General features: G+C 41.0%; 1 protein-coding gene across 2 annotated transcripts in view; it reads right to left on the bottom strand.

The window, feature by feature from the left end:
- Positions 1–15,509, bottom strand: part of LOC115010607 (low-density lipoprotein receptor-related protein 1-like) — an 81,630-nt gene extending 66,121 nt beyond the window's left edge. For both annotated transcript variants that reach the window (XM_029435268.1, XM_029435269.1), the window contains exons 1-2: positions 15,437–15,509; positions 4,211–4,351 (exon numbers count right to left, since the gene is read on the bottom strand). In XM_029435268.1, coding sequence (XP_029291128.1) covers positions 4,211–4,351; positions 15,437–15,509 — 214 coding nt within the window. The remainder of the gene's footprint in view (positions 1–4,210; positions 4,352–15,436) is intronic.
- Positions 15,510–20,518: the final 5,009 nt, after the last annotated feature.

The raw sequence follows: 20,518 nt of genomic DNA, 5'->3' as shown, positions 1-20,518 counted from the left end.
ACTACCTCTACTAGCGTATGGAGACAAACTAAATGACAGCTTGACAGTACGAGTACAGGGGTTGTAATTTGCAAGTGTTAACTACTTTGAGTCATCAGCTCATTTTTCTCACCCTGAATGAAAGGGGAATGCACTGTGTGGGAAAAGAAAGGCAGTGTATTTGCATGATTGAGATGCAATTCACCCCCTGCTTGGAAGTCCTCCTGTGGACTTTTTCATGCTAAGTCAGGGGCTAAAAGTCTAACAGAGAATTAGGCACAGACAATTGTTGCACAAGGTTTTTTGATGATGAAAGGGATTCCTTCATGGCAAGCACTTCGCATGATGGAGAAAGTGCTTACATGCTAGGGCTTTTTCAAACATCTGTTCCCATTCGCTGGCTCAACCACAGTGAATGTGGTTCACGCAAGAATCATAATTGCATACAGACTTGGGATACAGACAGGGAGTCAGTGTTTTGTACGGCAACTGTTCCGACAGAGCTGTGAAATGAAATGAAACTTGTGACACAGCCCTTTTAATTCTAGCATCATGAAAAACTGTCACCAGATTGGTTAGAAAATGAAAGCTAGGTTTAATAATAAACTATTTAGATGCAAAAAAAGCCCTCACAACTCTCCATAACTAAGCCGAGAAGTCACAGGGCTGAAAAGAAGTCAAATAAAAGCACAGTTTTTATTTTTTTAAGTATCTTTTATGGAAATTCCAGGAAAGAAAACCCACCTTCTTTGATAAAAGTGCACAGAAAACCCAAACAACACCACACACAAGTAACCTTAATCCACATTGCCTTATCAGTCCACTGTCTGCTCAACATCTGGGAAGGAAGCCGTGTATTGACATCATGAGCAACCCGCATCATCACTTTATCTCTGCTAGATAGACGTAAGATAACCATTTAACAACATACCACAACTACCTGTAGGAACATTGAAAAGCAGCGGTCCTGCACAGAGCACCATCGCTGAGAGACACACAGAGCATATATTCTCCCGCCTTAAGGGCATGTGTCAACCACTTCCTGAGCCCTAAGCCTGGATGTAATTGAGGTGAAATGGCTAGTCTGAAACCAATTGAAGCCCCACAGTGAGGGGGAGTCAGTGCAGTCCCTGGGAGAGGATGACAGGGTCACACCTGCAGACAGGGGCCTGTACAGGCAGATTGCTGATGGCTATCTGAGTGTGTACTGGGGGCCATAAGAGGGAGGTGCACACTGGGGGTCTGAGGGCTTTGACGGCCCAACAGCTGGCATCCTGCCCAGACCCCCATCGATCCATTTCTAAGGACAAGTCATGCAGATTGATGTGCAAAAACATGAATCCACACACGCACCTTCCCATGACTCTTCTGTACCCCTCCAATAAGCAAGTCAACAGGCTAAAAGGATGCTAGCACGCAACATTGACCCTTGGCGTCAACTGCCACCTCAACCACAGCATGTCAACGCCTCATGTGATGCAATGTTACAACCCCGCGACTGTGGCAGAAGTCTGTCTTTAGCTCTTCAACATAATTACAGCCCAGATGAATGGTTTGGAAATGACAGGCAATTAGACCTCCAGACAGTAGGATACTGAAGAGTGCACTTTCTTCCAGCATGGGTACCAGAGAGGTGTAGATCAAAGATGCACACCAGACAAGAGCACACGTTTACAACACCCACCACTGTGACAGCAAGTGAATTCATGATCATCGTAAAACTAAAACAGGTGGTATTTACCATTACATTACATTTAGCTGACACTTTTGTCCAGTAAGTACATTAGCTTCAAAAAGGTGAAATAATTTTAAGTGCAGTACAATAGCTTCAATTAAGCCAAACCAACGTAAGTGCTGCAGACAGAAACGATAGAAACAAAATGAGCTACATTGTGCGGTTTTCATCACAACGCCTGAGGATGAGTGGAATAATACAGGCAGATTCTTATTTCACTTTGCCCTTTTCAAATGATATACGATAATGATATCGATTTAAGAAACAAAGCTCCATGTTGGCCGCATGCACTGGCTGCACCGTCAGTCTCTGATTTACACGATGGCCAGACTGTGGGGTGATCCCACACCAAGATCGGAGTATGGCCAACTGCCAGAGGAGGAAGAGGGGAGGAATACACAGAGGAAGAAAATGTTTGAGAGTACTCTTTGTAAACCAAGCCTGTAGTTAGTAATTAACTTGAACTGGAGATAATGTCGTAATTATAGTAGCATGCACCACTCTAATTCCCATCAACATTAACGCACAGAACTAGACTGTGGTCAGGGGGCATGTTGGAACACAGTCAAGAGAGCTGACTTCTTAATCTTAGTTTTAAAGAGCAAGTTTGACTGTGTTTGTAAACTCTGCGGCTGATAAAAGAGAGCTGTGCATAAAGGCCCTGTCACACAGTTCTGTATGGCGGAAACGTATGGCGGCGTATAAGATATAAATTGCATCAACACAAAACTTCTCCAGTTGATCCAGATTTCAGTCCTCTCAGATGGATCAATGTTAAGCCTTCCTTTATATATCTACCATTTCCATAACATAACATTTGAGAGCAGTCTTGTTTACAGCATGTCGATCTTATGATGCTTCCCGGTCGGAAGAAAACCAGGCTAATGACATGCAAACTGTTTCACCCCGTGCATGGAGAAAGAAAACAGGATAAAAAGTAAAAGACTTTTGCATTCCTCTGAGTCAGAGAAGGATTATAACCTTCAGAGTTATGCTCCTCCAAACTCTCTCGTCTCCATCCATGCTGGCTCAGGCCCATTCTGTCGCTTCATCTGCAGTGCTCTTTTCCAAACACTGCTCACATTTAATGGATGGATCAACTAAACGTCTGTGGATAAAATACAGTCTGGCTAGCTTTCATTGTGATACTTAAAAAGGCGCCTCGCCTTTTGACTGTGCTTGTTAGGCTGAGAACAAATAGCGCTGTACAGAGAAAAAGTGCATTAATTGCAGTAACAGATATTTATTATGACTGCCTCGACAACTCGTATGAATAGAGAAGCGCCTTAACTAAAAAAGGTAAAGTGACAGACAGAGAAGAGCCCATGGAAGCGGGTAATTGAGCAGAACATATCTCGATGTTCTGGTGAAACACCGCTCTCCATCTCTCCATGCAGAAGATGAATCACACCATTGTCTGTGTCAACAAATTCCATAAGTGCTATGGAAAATTCACTTAGTTCAATTGCTTAGAAGAAAAGGGCAGACATTAAATGACCACAGCTTGCTTGAGTGAATTATGTGGGTCACACTCATGTTCTGCAATTGTCGTTTACAATCCTGAATTTCCCTCGGGATTAAATAAAGTATCAAAACCACAATTGATCATTTTCTTCAATTTATTTTTGCTAACTTTGTTGTACAATTTATAAATAAAGAGTTAAGCTGTTAGCAGTACATTCTCATCTGTGTGAATAATACATAGAGGAGAGTGACTCATAGTGTGTCCAGCTTCACCTTTGTATTTTAGCTCTCAATCAGAAAAAGTCTAGTCACCCGCAGTTATTTCACACATCCTCAATCCCTAATCCTATGTGTTAATACTTAATTATATTTGTACCCACAATAACAAGTCCCTTAATGCTGGATGTCAGCTGCTTGTCTCTGCATGCCAGACTGTGAGAATCCTACAGGCATGACAGATGCTAGGTGTGGCACATGCAGACAGTAAAATCACCATTAGCGCCTGCGTTAAAAGAGAGGGAAGGCTTTTACTAGGGAGAGTTTATGGATGGAGAGGCTGACAGACGTGAGGGGCTGGGACCAGACTCTTAGGGACTGCACAGATCCCGCAAGAGTCCAGACAAGAGCAGACGCATCCATGAACATGCAGACTAAACACGGCCACATAATTAGAGCTATAATTCAGCAGAGCAGCCAGAGCACACACTGTGAGCCTGTGTCCTTCGTAGAAAGGGCCTAACCCACCCTCTTCGTCGGGCCCAAATTAAACTGTCTGAACATTGTGCCGTTGTCTCTTCAAAGCCTTTTAGAGGTAGTGAATGTGATGTTATATAACTTCAAGTGCACTAACAACATTGTGGCGACAATGGGGTATAAAAAAGATTAGAAAAATATACATTTTAAGAAAAGAAAGCGGAGTAAAACCAGTAATAGTGCTCAGTGCCCTGAACCAACAGCTTGCAGAGAACATGAGAGTTGAGGACACAAGCCTGCTGAGAGTTTTAGTCCTGACTATCATGTTGGCATACTTACAGATATCTGGTGATTCATCGGAGCCATCTGGACAGTCTTTCTCCCCATCGCAGCGCCAGCCTTTGGAGATACAGGTCACCTGGTCCTTGCATACAAACTGCTTAGAGCTGCAGGTCTTGGGCTGGTCATCAGCTTTGGGGGCTGAAGAAAAAACAAAAAGGAGGAGAAAGTTGTTGTGTCGTCACGAAAAGAAACTTTGGCTGGAAATACTGTTTAAATCACAAATACATTTAGAGAGAAATGCAATTCTCCAGCACCCAATCTAAAAAAATACCAGCATTAAAGTGACTATTCAATAACTATTCTCTTCTGTGCAGAATCTACATCGGAAATTTACAGCTTCAAGCAGCATAGATCTCAACTTAGCAGGGCAAAGCAACATGCAAGGGTCAACGCAAGTTTACAATGATGTTTTTGTATCAAAAGACCCACAGGCACACTCTATTCAGGAAAGAAATCTCCCCTACAAGTTTACAACCAACAGTGGTGCCTTTTAGTTCTGGGGTTTGTTTGTTGTTTCCTCTCTTCTTATGGACATCTCATTTCTTTCCGCTTTTTTTATTTTTATTACTCCTAAAGGTGTTTTTCAACTTTTACCACAGAGGCTCTTTCATGTGTCACAGCACAGACATAACTGGGCATTCAATCACCGCCTGACCCATGGGAAAGGGCAGAGTGCGGTAGTTCTGGGCAGTAAGTCAGCACAGATTGTTGAGGTGTACCACAGGCCGGCAGCACCACAGCAACGCTCATGACCCATCAGCAGTCTGACATGCTTTAACTCAGCCACACTCAGTCAAACGGAGATCTACCTGCACACTGTTGCATCAGTCTGTCAACACTGAATAAGTCATTAAGTGCATCTTAAAAGGGCTCATCCAAATGACAAGAAAAACCCTGGAACACATATTTTCTCACTCTTGTGGTGTCTAGACATGGAGATTTGGTTTTATTCGTCCAGGTTTAGACATGTCTGACTCTGAGCTTTCAATTGAGGTGAGTCAAATTCCAGTTGTGCTTGAACATCAGGTTTGTAAATGCTTTAAGCACTATCAATGAAATTCTTTTCATTTATTGGAGTGAAAAAACTGGATAAATAAAACCGAAACTATTTGCATGGCTACACACCACGAGGTGTGTTTTTTGTAATTTAAATAAATTGATCTAGAGTGTAAGTAGATTTTCAAGTTCATTAAATGGCATAATCCTTCACTGAAATAGCCACATTGAAAAACAACCTGAATACAAAATCAAATTCATTAAAATGAAATTCTATGGCAAAATGTTCCGTCAGTGTAAGGGAGAATGAAAATAGGTTGCCAAGTGAATTTCTTCCTGTTATGCGAGAGGCCAAAAATGTTGCACACAGTAAAAATAAAAACACACAAAGGCAATTTAAGGCAGGAGGTTGCGGTTACTGTACTGTTGTGCAGTAATGCTCTGGGAAGGACAGACCGACGGTCTCATTGTGATTCTCTGCAGGGACTGAGCCCTCTCTCGCCCTGGATGACTTGCCTCCCTACGTACTTGGCAGACAGAGAGGTGTTTGGGGTGGGCGGTGGGATGGGGGTGCACCGCAAGGGGGCTGGGATGTGACTGAAATCACAAGAGAGCATGAGGCTAGTGTCTCATTGCAATCACGTTCCTTTTGACCGTCAGAGTAAGGGGTTTAGACCCTGGTCTTTTTTTGTACGTGTAAGCACTAAACAATGAGACTTCTGAGTTCCATGTTTTTGTAAATACAAGTAGAAGCTTAAGGGTTGTAGGGATCAGATCACAGCTTTCCCTATGTGAACAACACCTTGATATTTGAGGAGATTAAGAGAAAGAGAGAGCGCTGGGTTTTAAAAAGCAGAGCGCTCACTCAGTTTTTCTCTCCACACAATGACAGGGGCAAGGCTTACAAAACTAAAGCCATGGGATGCAATAATACAGAGTCTGTAATGGATAAAGACTTGTTAATATTACTTCCTTTCAGATTACCAATGTCTTGGTACATTTTGTATGGTGGTAATTACACTTGATCTGCCTGTTCTTATATGTTGCCATTTAATCCGCCAAACAACCAACAACTACACAAACAGCCACAGTGACTGAGCTTAAATGAGCAAAAGCATCGAACCCGACGACAGGCTGCTATGTGAAGGCATACCGTCGATCTCTCTGGTTCCCCGTGTGAAGCAGCTGGGCTGAACCAGTTGTTCCCTATGAGTGAGCATAAAACTAGAAATAAAACATTGTGGGTTCTAATTTTATCATCCCTTTACACACCAGCATGAAATGACCGCAGAGGGGAGAACCTCGGAGCCTAATTGGAGGTTGTGGCAGAGGAGGGGTTAGAGACTGGCAGCCTTCCCCCTCAGCAGTCCTTTCAAAGCCCACTGAAATATCTCAAACAGAGATGTGAATTGTTAATTCAGGCTGCAAAGTCTCCTTTTTTCCCCAAAGTTCCTGCCAAAATGCTGACAATTTTTGGAGGGTCCAAATCAGGCTGGGATGTGAAACCATTTGAGTCCACTTTCACCTCCAAAGGGGAATGAAGAAGGCCTTTATGTAGTCTCCTGGGATTGGCCAAACAGCAAACACCAATCCCATTGAATCAAGGTACATACTCCACTTACAGGAGCTCCTGTAAGCCCAGTGTGTTCCCCTCCTGATAATGCCATTCCAACGAGAGCGTTTCCTGCCACAGCTGAAGGCAACTTGATCACACTGCTGTGACTAAATGGTAGGAAATCCTAGTGTTCAACTCTTCTGCCCACAAATGGGAGAAATATTATGTTTATGTTTTTTTAAAGTAATAATCTCATTTTCTGTTGCTTTTGATTCACTTTTAAAAGTAAGATCAGTATGGTATACACTTTAATGTGAAAAACTGCTCCCTCCACATTAAGATAACCTGAAAAACAACTGTCCTCTGGGTATCTGTTAGAGCAAAGAAATACATCTAATTAAAGAAGAAAATGAGAAAACTAACTTCCGCAGACTTAGTTAAAACCCTCAAGTGTTTTGAATTTCACACTATTACCCAATTAAGACAATTTTGGAAGCTCTACAAGAAACAAAGTTTTTATTTCTGAAGATAAATTACACGATGTACGAATAGCTTCATGTAAAAAAAGCTGTCTTTCACAAAAAAACTAAAGTCTCTCTGTCACTCTGATGTTGTTACAATATGTTACACTGACAGTGTATTTACTTTGAAATATCTTTACAGGCAAGTGATAAGGTAAAGGCATTAAATATGAATGCTGAGAAAGTCCTTGAGGAGACTGTGAGCCAAAGGACGCCTGAAGGCCAGCACTGAAAGTGAAGCAGTAAAAATGTCTCCAGTATTTGTCCATTAGTCACAGGATTAGTGTTTCTACTCAACTTAACATCCCATTCTCTACACTCAAATAAACATTGTACTAAAGTTGTGTTCAATGGTGAAATCCAAGAACACTGAGAAGTTTGTGGTCAAGAGTAGAAATCAGACTGTAGTTCTAATTTCTTAATTTTGAAATCATGGTGAACTGTTTTACTGACAAAAAAGCGCTAAAAACCAAAAATCTTTTTTTTGGTGCTCAGAGGGGAGAAAAGAGAAATATGCATGATTGTGTAAGAGAAGCTAAACTGACTTACAAGTTCCTCCACGATGTCGTCACTAAAAGATTCACGGAACAACTGTTTTAGTCCCGAGTTGAGACACTGAGACAGACACACACACACACACACACACACACACACACACACACACACACACACACACAAAATCACTCAGCAGCTTCCTAGTATGTGGAAGCCCAGTTTCCAGTTGGCTGACTTGGTTCGATTTTGAGCATACTGCCAGTTGAATGGAGCACACACACACACTGTATTTCCTTATGCAGGGCCACTGGAGCTCTGCGCTGTCTAAACAGTGCACACTGAATTGCCCCTCAGCACTGTGCATGGCAAAAAGCATTACCCACGAGTGAATGAGCAAATGCATAAAAACGTACAGAGAGCCCAGCTTAACTTTATTAAACAATCTCAAAGGCCGAAACCGACTCTGTGGGATGGAACAGGACGGGATGGTGAGTAAATGGTGTTGTGTCACCAATTCAGCAGCCAAGTGATGGAAGCCTCCAGACGCCATCACCAGCTGGGACACAACACTGACCCACTTCCCCCCCCTCTCCTCTCCTCTCCGATCTGTCTCTCAATATGGCCATCCCTGCTCTACAAATCAACTCCAGATTCATGCAGCACATTCCAGCACCTTCTAATTGATTTCATGTGTGTAGCTTTGCCTCAAAAAGACAATCTGTTACAGACGAGCAGCGAGATTCGATTCAACGACTTTGCTTTTGACTTCAGGGGGAAATTATTACTAGTTTCTCTTTGCTGCAAGACTTTGACTGCAATATCTATTGTCACACACACACACACACACACACACACACACACACACACACACACACACACACACACACACACAGAGAGAGAGAGAATCATTTCTAGACTGAGCAGTAGAGCACAGATCCTATTAAATGTTGTTAAAAGATAACAGTACGAATGACTTGAATGAGTAAATAATATGGACGGTAAATAAATGGATACAATGGCAGCAACAGGAGAAATAAATAAAACAAAGGACTGTTTCTCATCACCCATCTCTTCTCCCCTTCCAGATCTTCAGAGTAAAAAAATAAAAGCAAACAACTACAGTATGTAATTAGACCCCTGAGGTCAAGTTTGAAGTGATTACTCTGTGCTCAGTTTAGCAGTATTTCAAAGCAAGAATCCATGCATTATATATAACAATTAAAACCAAACACGGACCACAGGGAAGAGAATGAGGGCAGAGGAATGTCGTTGTTTTGAATGTTGTGCTGTATTAATGATTCACATGGAAGACAGACTATTTTTAACCAAAGCCAGAGCCTTTTGGATGTAAAATATAGAATGTTATTTTATTTTTTAAAAAAGGTAGAAAGTGTGATAAACAAGGTCTAATGTAAAGCCCTACCCTGGCCACTACTGTGGCCATTGAATGAACTTTTTCAATGGCCACACTGAGCCGTGACCATCCAGTGGAAACAACCACTTAGCTTTGTGTCAAACCAAGCCCCAGCCAAGCACTGGAGCACTTTAACCAGCTCACTGTGCACATTCAATGTCCACAGGCTATTCACATTCTACTCAACAATAACTATTTTCAAAGAGGTTGAACATGCATAAACAGCAGAAGACTAAGTTTGACTTAGTACCTACTCTTGTGGCTGAAAGCCTTGTTTTTGTGTCATCACACAACAAAAGGCTGCAGTGTTGACCTCAGAGGTAACCTGATGAGGCTCTGCAGGACGTCACAGGCCAGAGCAGTAAAAGACAACGCAGTAAAAAGACATTCACTGAGTGAGTGTGATTGATGAACATAAAAATAAATGGAAATAGGTCTCATGGTGCTTTATACAGAGTTCTTCCACACCCGTCCTGTCGTCTCTGCATAGCACAGCTCTGTGCACCCATAGAGGAAAAGTCAAACCACATTCAGCTGTAATGAAAACAGAATATGTGAGCTACAAAATGAAGGCTGGACCACATAAATTGAGGCATTCACAGCAACTGAGATGACTGTAAATCCTGATTTGTCCTCTGAAGCTACCAAGAAAGAAAACATCCAAGGCTACAGGAATAAGGTCCGAATACAGTTTGTTATTACATGAGGATTTACCTCAGCTGAAGGGGGAACTGTTTCTGTGATTTAATGAAAGTCGACCACTATGAATCCCTCATTAGATTCACTCTAAAGGAGGCAGGAGGGAGGAATGTTCCTGGCTCAATAATTGCTAGTGTGACTAATAAACAATACATAACTGAGTTGTCATCCACTTCACATCTTAACAGATGACCTCTTTGTTCAGTAGTGAGAACCTAAAACTTGACTATGTAATACATAAAAAGGTCTCTTGAATGTCCCTTAGACCTTCTGAAAAACGCAGCATGCACTACAATGCCAGCATTAGTGATTTAACTGTCGCAAAGTATGATTTTCCTACAAATAACAGGATATCACAATGGACTGGAAACTCAACTTTCAGTAGTTACTTTACTTTTACGTAGCAGCTGTGGACTTTGGCAAGCACTGTCGAAGTCAAAGACTACACACACCCTTCAATCTTGATAGTATTGTTGAGAACCACAGAGTACATCCAACTGAGGTTTGAGGTGATAACAGAATCAGACAAGGAAATACAAACAAAATCTTTTTAAATAGGGCGGGGCCGTAATTCAATATGATGATTCCATCATCATGATGATACTAATGTCTAGAGGATAACAACAAGCACATACTAACTCAAAATTCTCGAAAAAAAATCCCACTCAGTTCAATGCGATTAACAAACTGGACTCCAACTGGCAACATTACAGTCACAACCTTCTCTAACATTTAGGCTCCAGAATTCAACAGTGCACACATCTCAGATGGACAGGGTTCTCTCTAATGGTGGAGATGTGTGTGTAAAGGTCCACTTGGAACCCAAATGTTGGTTAAAATAAATGTGTGTGCAGGATTCATTCATTTAGCTTCATTGTTCAACTCCTGTGTGCCTGCAAGCAAGAATTCTGCTTTTGGGAATAAGTGTAGTCAAATCAAACTATTGTCTTAATCCGATTACTCTGTATTTGTGTGCCTAAATGTAGAAAACGTAACATATTTATTCATTATTTCTCATTAATTGCACTTGAAACTTATGTTCATTTTGCACTAAATTTCTTAGTTAAATGAGAAAAAAATTATTAAACATTAAAACATAAAACATTAACAATATAATATTTTTAAATACTTTTACCTAATGTAATACTGTTGGAATATTTGCATTTTTTTTAGCTGCTTTTTATTTTTTGCTATGTCCCAAATCTAAATATGTCCACAGTGCATTTGTAATGTAATGTTGTACGTGTTTTAGGGTTATAAACCCTTAAAATGTATGTGTTTTATTTTTCTTCCAAGACAATGAACGTAATAATTTGTGGACAGATACAGTAGTTCTGATACAATCCATCAAACTGGAACATATACCTGGTCCCTTACATAGAGGTACTATTTAAAAATGAATTGTGTCCATATCTTTGCGAAAACACAGATGGCATAAATGTTTGTCTCATGTACAACCACAAACAAATGGCTGACAGCCATTGCTGTGACTTTGATGAAAGTAAACAGCTTTGACATTTTACAACAGTCCATGAAATGTGAATCTTATCTCCTTATCAGATGCCTCCTTCTGACAGGTGTGAAAGCAACCCAGGTTCCTGTGATCAAATAGATTCTCCAGACGAACGCTCAGCCGGCATCATTTCCAACATCTGAAGTGTACATAAGCGTGACCCGGTGAAGCCGACAGGTCCACCACACAAAGAGCGGCAGCTGGGTCCGAAAACTAACAATCGGAGGGGGTCAGATTGACGCATCATTTGAGGAGTACACAAAGACAGTATTCTCACAGCTGTGCTAGGTGTCAGGCAAACGTTGCACCCCTTTGCAACATTTGAACAACTTTGTTTACCCTCTTTATGATGTGCAATGTGTCCCTTTGTAAATTGATGTGTTATGGTAATGTGTGTCATGTTCAAAAACATACTACTTTCTAAAAGAGGCATCATGATATTATCGACAGAAAAGGAGAGGATGTATGCATTGCCAGCCTGATTATATCACCAACAATAACCCAATGAATCTCAGAGAGCTGCATTAACACACACCCACACTCCCCATTTTGTTAAAGAAGCCGATCCGTTCCATTTTTTGGGTCTTAGGAGCTAAACAGGGTAAACAGTGATGTAGCGAGCAGAAAACACTAATTACAGCACACCCCTGCTATTCATAATCAACAAACACTCTTTCATCTGCAGTTTCACGCCTTCAATATGTGGCGAACAATACTGAGGACATTTATGTTAATCTGGTTTTACCTTCTTGTAGCAGTTGATTGCAATGCAGCACAGGAAGTAAGAGGGATAAAAAGGGGATCTTTTCTGCAGCTACGGTCAAGAATCCCACCGGCGTCTGCTATTATCATTTCACAAATATTTTCACTAGGTCAAGACCAAAATGCAAAACATGTGCACACAAGCTTTACATTAAATCTCACTCAGAAGCCAAAGAATGTTCTCAACACTTTGGCTATATTTCAATCCTACATATTTCTTGTTTCTCTGTAAGAAGACTCTAAATGGCTAATGGGGATTATCCGTGTTACGTGATAAGAGAGCAACAACAGACAGCCTCAGGTGTACATAGTTACAGTAACCACTCCCCAGTGACCTCCACTTGGAAGAGCTGAAGAGAGCAATCCAAGATCCATAAGCTGTTGAATTTGTATGAGGGATGCTGAATTTTTCCAGCAGATGTTTCCAGTGACAGATCTGAGGAAAAGGTAAAGCCAGGTCCCATTAAAAAGGTCAGGCAAACAGAGTGTATGCTCCTCAGGAATTCAACCTCTTTAGCCTCTGACCCACATTTACACTTTTCACCAACGGGATTCTTCTGCCTCTAAAAAGATTATAAAGATTGTATATGTAAACTCAGTAAATTCAAGTTATCCAACGTGGACGTCTTCATGGTATGATTCCAAACAATGAGTAAATATGGAGAATTTCCTTTAACAAAAGACCATTTTTCTACATGAAATGCAGAATGCGATTGTGTTTTTATAATTAGCGTTGCAACGAACAATTATTTTTATTATCAAGAAGCTGTCAAATATTTTCTTAATTAATCATTTGGACTATAAAATGTCATCATAATATCCCAGATCCCATGTTGTCTTCAAATGACTTGTTCTGACAGGACCAAGAGTCCAAAACCCCCAATGGTATTCACTTCACCACAACAAACATCACAGACAACAAAGACAAGCAGAAAACCCTCAGAGCTGGAACTTTAGAATGTTTTGGCATTTTTGAAAAGAAAAAAAGACAATGAATGAATGATCAAAATATTTGCAGATTCGTTGATTCATCATCTTTCAAGCAAAATGCTAAACTTTTGATGGTTCCAGCTTCTCAAATATTTGAATTTCATGTTTTTCTTTGTCTAACTGTTATGGGCCACTGAATATATTTGGGTTTTGGACAGTTGGCTGGACAAAACAAGTAATATGAATATGTCACTTTGGGCATCTGCAGATTAATCAATGATAAAAAACAACAACAGTTAGTTGTGTCTTAAATGTCAACAGTCATAAATTAAGAGCAAGCATCAGTTCAAGTTGTGTTCAGGTTTTTTCATATTCCCCGATATAATCAGGGCACAACAGGATTTTGTTAGTCTAAAAAGGATGACACCTTTAAGTGCCACAATATGAAACTCTACTTAATATAAAAGATCAATAACAAACAAGAGGTTGCTCTAACGGTTAACTATGGCCTTCTGATCTTCCTCTGAATAATCCTTTCTCATTTGTAAATTCATGCTGTGGCCCAGTAGTGATCCGGACAAATCCAGTCCAAGTGGCCGGACCTCAGGGCTTGTAACCACTCACTCATACCATTTCTACCCTTTTGGACCAACACTGCTGCAATGGGAGGCTGATAAATCCACTGTTACTAATTATGCAACGCATATTATATCATTTCCATCCCTGACTTCCTGTGATGTAACTAAGTGTCAGTTTCAGAGAGCATCCAAGACTGATTCTTGAAGTTTGTTTCGCTTCACCCGCCCTCACCCCCAGCTCTTCAGCTGGTCCCTCCCCCCCCTTGCAGTCACATCTAACTTGGATTAATGGTCTCCCTGTGTCCAGATGTTACATACTGATGGAGGAGGTGGGAGGAGCTTGCCCACTCCTGTAACATCAGCTATGGCTTTCACTCTGAACAGCCTCCATCCAAATCTAATGAAACTTACATAAGATCTCCCAACACAGAGAAGGGAAGAAGCTATTTTTATAAAAGACATTAACAGTAGCAGCTGGCTTTAGTGGCAAAATTAAGGTTTTATTGTGCTACTTTTCATTTAGGCGGTCGGATTGATTGACAAATATGTATCCATATACACAGCTGTCAGATCTGAGCTGGTCAGGACAGAGGACAACATCAGCACTAGAGCATGACTTGTTCAGGTTTACAGCCACAATATATAATGAATGAGCTACAATGGACTCCAGAAAAAAGATTCATTCCTATTGGAGCATGTGCTTTCTGGATCACCCCAATTCATAATAGGTCACACACCTTGTGGTCTGTAACCACAAGGTTAAATATTGAATGTGGCAAGATAAATCTGTAGGTAAAAAAACCTAATATGTTACATTTTGTACCTTCAGGTTTCCCTTCAAGTGCCTAAGAAATAAAAAGCAGGCCGGTTGCTCAACAGGTCTGCAATGAATTGTCACTAGAGCAATGGTGCATTTAATATCTCAATATTACTATCAGGGATTCGGGAGTGTTAAGGAACTCCCGGAACGTAACACGATCACTATTCATTTCACTACCACACAGTACCTGGCTGTCACTAATAAGTTGTGATTCCCAGGCAGCCACTGAGGCTACACGTCGGGACAAGCCGCGCCATTAAGATTACACCTTTAGGAGCAGACACAACTGTTGTTTTCATGTGCGAAGATTAACTGAAAACAAACATGAAAGCTGATCTGACCAATGTCTCCCACAGGTTTTATACGAAAGCCTGCTGCTTTTTTTTTTTTCTTCCCTTGAAACAACAGCACGTTTGGTTTGAATGGTAGCTATCAGCTGTAGCCATACAGACAATATACATGAGGGGTTGTATTTTTGTTGGAAAATAATACAGAGGGGATATAGCCATTTTGTCGCAGTCAATCAGAAAACATGTCGTTTTGTGGAAATGGATCGTTCATGCAAGTGTTGCTTTTAACATGCTGGGTATTCCACCAGTGAATAACCTCACTATCTGCCATCCTTGCAGGCAGGCCCAGTATGTCTACTCAGACAGGGGCACTGCAAAAAAAAAAAAAAATGAAAAACGTAGACTGATTTCAGGCCAAAATCAACACGCTGCTTATTTGTGCGGTATGATGAAAGGCTTTCCTAAATATCTATCTCTTCCTGAGAAGACTGCTGTAGGCACACAGTGTTATTGTGAAGGCAACCTATTTTCTGTGTTGGCTACAACTCTGGTGAACATAGGCCTGTGCACAGATGCTTTGCGGGGGGGGGGGGGAAGTGGTCATGCTTTCACGAGTATCACAATGCAAGATAACACAACAGGCGTCTTACCTACGGTTGCACCGTTAGGAGATATGATCTCCAAGCAGAGTATAAATCCCAAGTAGAACAACCTCATCGCCATCTCCTGAGCAATGCTCGGTGGCACTGCTGTTAGAAAGGAATAGAGGAAAAGTTGGCTGGATTTCTAAAACCTAACAACCCGATCAACCACCTCATCCGAACCCCTTCAATGGTCCGGGTGAGATTGTCCGTTCAGTTGCACCCTCAGCCTCTCGGTCAGCACGGTGTCCGCTTCAGACCGTCTTCAGCAATAAAAGGAGTCTTGCTACAGCCCGGCGAGGCTATAGACAATGCAGCAGCACAGTCATGTATATTTCTAATTGATTATCGGCATTCAAACATGATGCACTGGGTAACCTCTGTCTTTCAGTGCTTGCTGGGGTCTCCGTTCACCACACCATGCCACCAGAATCCTCCACACGTTCAAAAGCACTGCAGTAAGTCGCCGGCTCAGTTCAGCTCATTCCGTGACAAACTAAAAAGAAAAATTAAAAAGTAAAAGCGTTTTTTCCCTTCGGAGCGCCAATGCCTCCCTGTGCTTGTGGTTGCATGAGTGGATGGCGAATCTCAAGCTCCAGCACTGTGTGGACGAGCCTGTGACGTAAGCTCGACTCCTCAAAAAATGGCATAACTAAGCGGCGAGCACCGTCTGCGCATGTCCTAACACACCTCCTTTTCTCCTATTTCATGCGCTTTTTCATCAACCGTGGAGGTGGGAGAGAGAGGCGGCGCTGCCTGCAACTGGCGCTCTGTGATCAGCCATGTTGGTTCAATATTACTACAGAATCCTGATAAAAGAAAAACATCTCGTTACAAAATTAAATAATGCAAAGTCAAGTAAACCTGTGACACAATGACATCGATGTGTTTACCCCCCCAGTCAACAGTTATAGGTATGCAGCTGGTTAGTGGGTAATATCTAGGAAATGTATCAATTATCAAGACATTAAGACATATACAAATCTGTTTAACCAAGTTAACATGTTACAGCCTATACTATGCTTTATTTATTTGTTTGTCTCAATCATATTGTTGAGAAATCTAAAATCTAAATTAAACATGTGTGATTAACACTGGCTTTGTCTTCTCTCATGCTCACACATTCAGAGTTGCACATGTAGTCAATATAGAGAAGCACAGCGAGACAGGTACAGTTATGTGTGTGTGTGTGTGTGTGTGTGTGTGTGTGTGTGTGTGTGTGTGTGTGTGTGTGTGTGTGTGTGTGTGTGTGTGTGTGCTTAGGCCCTTCAACCCTTCAACCTCTGCATTCTTCACTAAATCATGCCCCCTAGTGGTAAATCAAAATATGAAATGGGTATGGTTACTATGAAATGGATATGACTACATGTTTTTGGATAAGCATGTACAATCGAAAAATAGTCTTCCCATCTTCAAGTAAAAGTAATTATTCAGAAAACAAATATATCAAACCAAAATAAAGTTCTACTACACACCAGGATATGCGTAGTTTTCTCCTTGTTTTTATCTGGTATACATTATATTTAATAGTGTCTATCCTAATATCCATGTGTGCGCTGGAACTTTGATTTCTTTTGGTTTACTGTGCTTCACCCTGAAACAGATGGCATCCAGGAGAGGAGCACTGCTGTGCACGGTGTATCTTCAGTTTTATGGACAGAATATGTTATTGTATTATATCTTTTATTGCTTGATTGACAAAGCCAAAAGTTATTAATCAATCTGGAGTTCAGATAAAGACCCCACCTACAGTATTCCCCAAACTATTTAACAAATTATTAATTAAGATTGCAATTAGATAAGAAATATTTCAATAAGCTAGAGATATTTTTAAAGTTAGTAAAGCTCCACTTTAACCATTCATTGTGAAAAGTCACCTTATTCCACATAAACCATTCAAACCTGCAGGGGGCACTGAATACTTACATTACAGAGAGACATGTAGACTGTAACTCATTTCACTAACACAACAAAAAGAATCCAACAATTTAATGCAATGTTTGGCAAATTGTACATGGCACCTCCTCTGAGGAAGCTCTGATCAAAGAGACACTCGGATATAAAGAGAACTTTGAGAGGATACTTGTCTCCGCCTGTCTAACTGAAATGCTCATAAATTACTCTTTCTGCAAGTCTTTGGCAATATGCAATGAGTGGCTCCTTTTCCCACTAGCATTTAATCATGGGTACTAAAAAAGGTGTCTATTTCACACAATTGACAATAACCTTGGTGCCACTGATGTTAAGAATAAGCGTACCTTTCAGGGCTTTTCAGCTTACAGATGTTTATCCAGAGCCTGAATCACAGGAGAGAATGTGAAGTATGCCGAGAATCTGTGAAAAACATGCCTGAGGTGTCTGGATATCTGTTGAATCCACACATCTTTTCAATCCGAGCATCGAAACAGAATATATATATACACCGAGAAGGTTAGGGGGAAATTACTATGTTGAACGTTTATTTCATTAAAGCTGCTATTTTTCTTTTCTTTAATTAGATTACTTTTTCTTTACATTGCTGTCTCTTCTGTTTGTCAACACAATATATCAACATGATCGCTGGTGTCAGCTCAACCTGAGAATGCCCCCTTTGTGAGAGGAGGGTTGAGCATTGTCATCCAGGAGAGACAGACGCCAGCATGCGGTGTGGGAGACAGCTTGAAAGAGTGCCAGCGTAAACACTCCCGGACCACATGTTCTCCCAGGGCAGAGGGGCTGGCCTCTCTCCAGGCACATCTGCACACAATCCCTCAGCTTTTAGCAAGCCAGCCAAGGAGACAGAGCGGGGCAGAGAAGGGAAAGAGAGAGAGAGAGAGAGAGAGAGAGAGAGAGAGAGAGAGAGAGAGAGAGAGAGAGAGAGAGAGAGAGAGAAGAGTTCTCAGACAGAAAGAACCTGTTTCCTCTGTGACATTGGTGTCGATGATGAAAGTCATGACATCTGAGAGAAACAATGAAAAGCAGCATGCACAGGGAGGATCATAAGAATATATTCCTTGTATGCAAAGTTAGTAAAAGATTATATGTATGTCGGCTGACCACCATCTTTGCAACTGTACATCTGTATCACACTACTAGATTAATGTGGTCTGCTAGGCTACAATCATTACCCAACCTGCCCATATACTTGGGAGAAGATGGATTGCTACATAATTCAAGCTGCTGACACTCTCACAGCCTCACTCTGCATCTGTAGCTCCACTGCATTCATGAAGTAACGGTGCACTTCATGAATGTGATTTTTCAACTAATGTTACTCTGACACACTCATTCTCTTGAAAGAAATAACCATTCCAGCTCATATTATGCCTAAATGTGAATATAAATGTACTCCCATCTGTCTCTGACATTTCCCCTAACAGCTTCTCTTGGTTGCTGCCTCTCAGCTTGCTAGTAAAGTGTGGCTTTGTGCATGTTTTCACAGAGAGGTAATTACTGAGCAAGCTATGCTGACAACACCTGAGGAATGCAGAGCATGCACCAGCGGCCTGTGTTCTGCTAACCCCCCCTCATCACTCACCCCGACTCACTTCTCCCCCATCTGTAACCCTCCCCCACCCAACCCACTAGCCAGAACCCCAGTCCAACACAAAGTTCAGCATGACATTTTCACAGGCGTCTTAGATTTGTAGATAATGCAGGTGTTATTTTATGTAATTTTTTGGTTGTTCTACCAGAACACATACTTCAACTCTAGATTAAACTGCTTGAGCAAAGCAATTATATTGCAATCACATCAGATTTCTTTTTTCTAGCCGTTAGTGGAGGAAACCCTATCCAAAAACCCACAGCTCCCAAAAGCCCCCACTATTCCCGTTACTAGTGAATTCCCATTGTGTGTTGGCTGAGTCACTCCCCAAACTGTCCTTGAGCTCTGTGGAACTCGCAGCCCATCTGGCTTAACACTTGCTCACACATATCAAAACATTGCATCGATTGACACGGCGAGAGTGAACAACTCTGAGTGACCTAATTGTGGTGTGAAAACGGCCCAGCCGAAAAAGCGTCAATATTTGGCAGGAGAGAATAATGGCAACGCAGAATAATGTTATTTTGATGCAAACGAAGCCAATGCATCAAGTTTTGACATCTGAATGTATGTGTGTGGGAGACAGAGAGAGAAAGAGATTATAATTCCAGCCTCTTCTGTCTGTCTGACTAGACAGTCGTGATGAAATCAGGATGAAATCCCTTGTGCATCGAGATCAACATAAGTATATAGACCTGTCCTGTCTTTCTATGCTGCTGAATTGTGCGGTTATAGATGTATTATGCAAATGCCAAGACTAGAAAATACACACTGTATGGCTGAACGAACAATTGCATATGTTTCCTATAAACTTGAGGGCTAATCAGTCAAGGTACAGAAGACGTGACAAAAGGGGCGGGGGAATTAGTTGCCAAGCAACTTCTGTTGATAAAAACACTGTTTCTATTCATATGATGAGAGCCAACTAAAAGCGTATTCATAAATTGTAAATTTAGGTCAGATCCAGAAACATAAAAACATTAGTAGAGGTGCAGTCATATCTTCCAGCGTTATTATTATTAGTATAAGAAGTGATAAGGAACTAAATGAATTAGTGAGTGTACTTTAAGCTCTAGTATAATAGGCAAATACAATACTATAACAAATATCAGGTATATATTCAGGAAATCATTACTTTCACATTGTCTGGTGAATATGACAAATTTACTCCAAAAGTAGCATAATGTAACAAATTTAGGACATTTAATTTCACTTTCCTCTCTTATTGTATTCAGAGAATAACTATGCCATGATGGTTTACATGCTGTTTCAAAGCCTTTCCACCCTGTTGAGATAAATCTGCTTTGTTGAAAATGAAGGAATTCAAATAATCCTGATTTTCTTACATTATTTTTTGCTTTGTTTTACATTTAAAATACAAGTTTTTTTTTTATATCAAACATCTAAACTGTGGTCACAACTAAAAAGACGTCAATATGGAAATATAAGATCATGAGAATGTGACATTGTAGTTTGTAAAGTAACATAAATTATGATTACTTATCTTTCCTGTCGGTATCAGGTGACCAGGACCAACACAAATGTTGTTTGTCCAAGTCTTTAGG

This window comes from Cottoperca gobio, chromosome 7, assembly GCF_900634415.1.
Source record: "Cottoperca gobio chromosome 7, fCotGob3.1, whole genome shotgun sequence".
Classification (NCBI taxonomy): Eukaryota; Metazoa; Chordata; class Actinopteri; order Perciformes; family Bovichtidae; genus Cottoperca; species Cottoperca gobio.
This window is presented reverse-complemented; position numbering and strand designations above follow the sequence as displayed.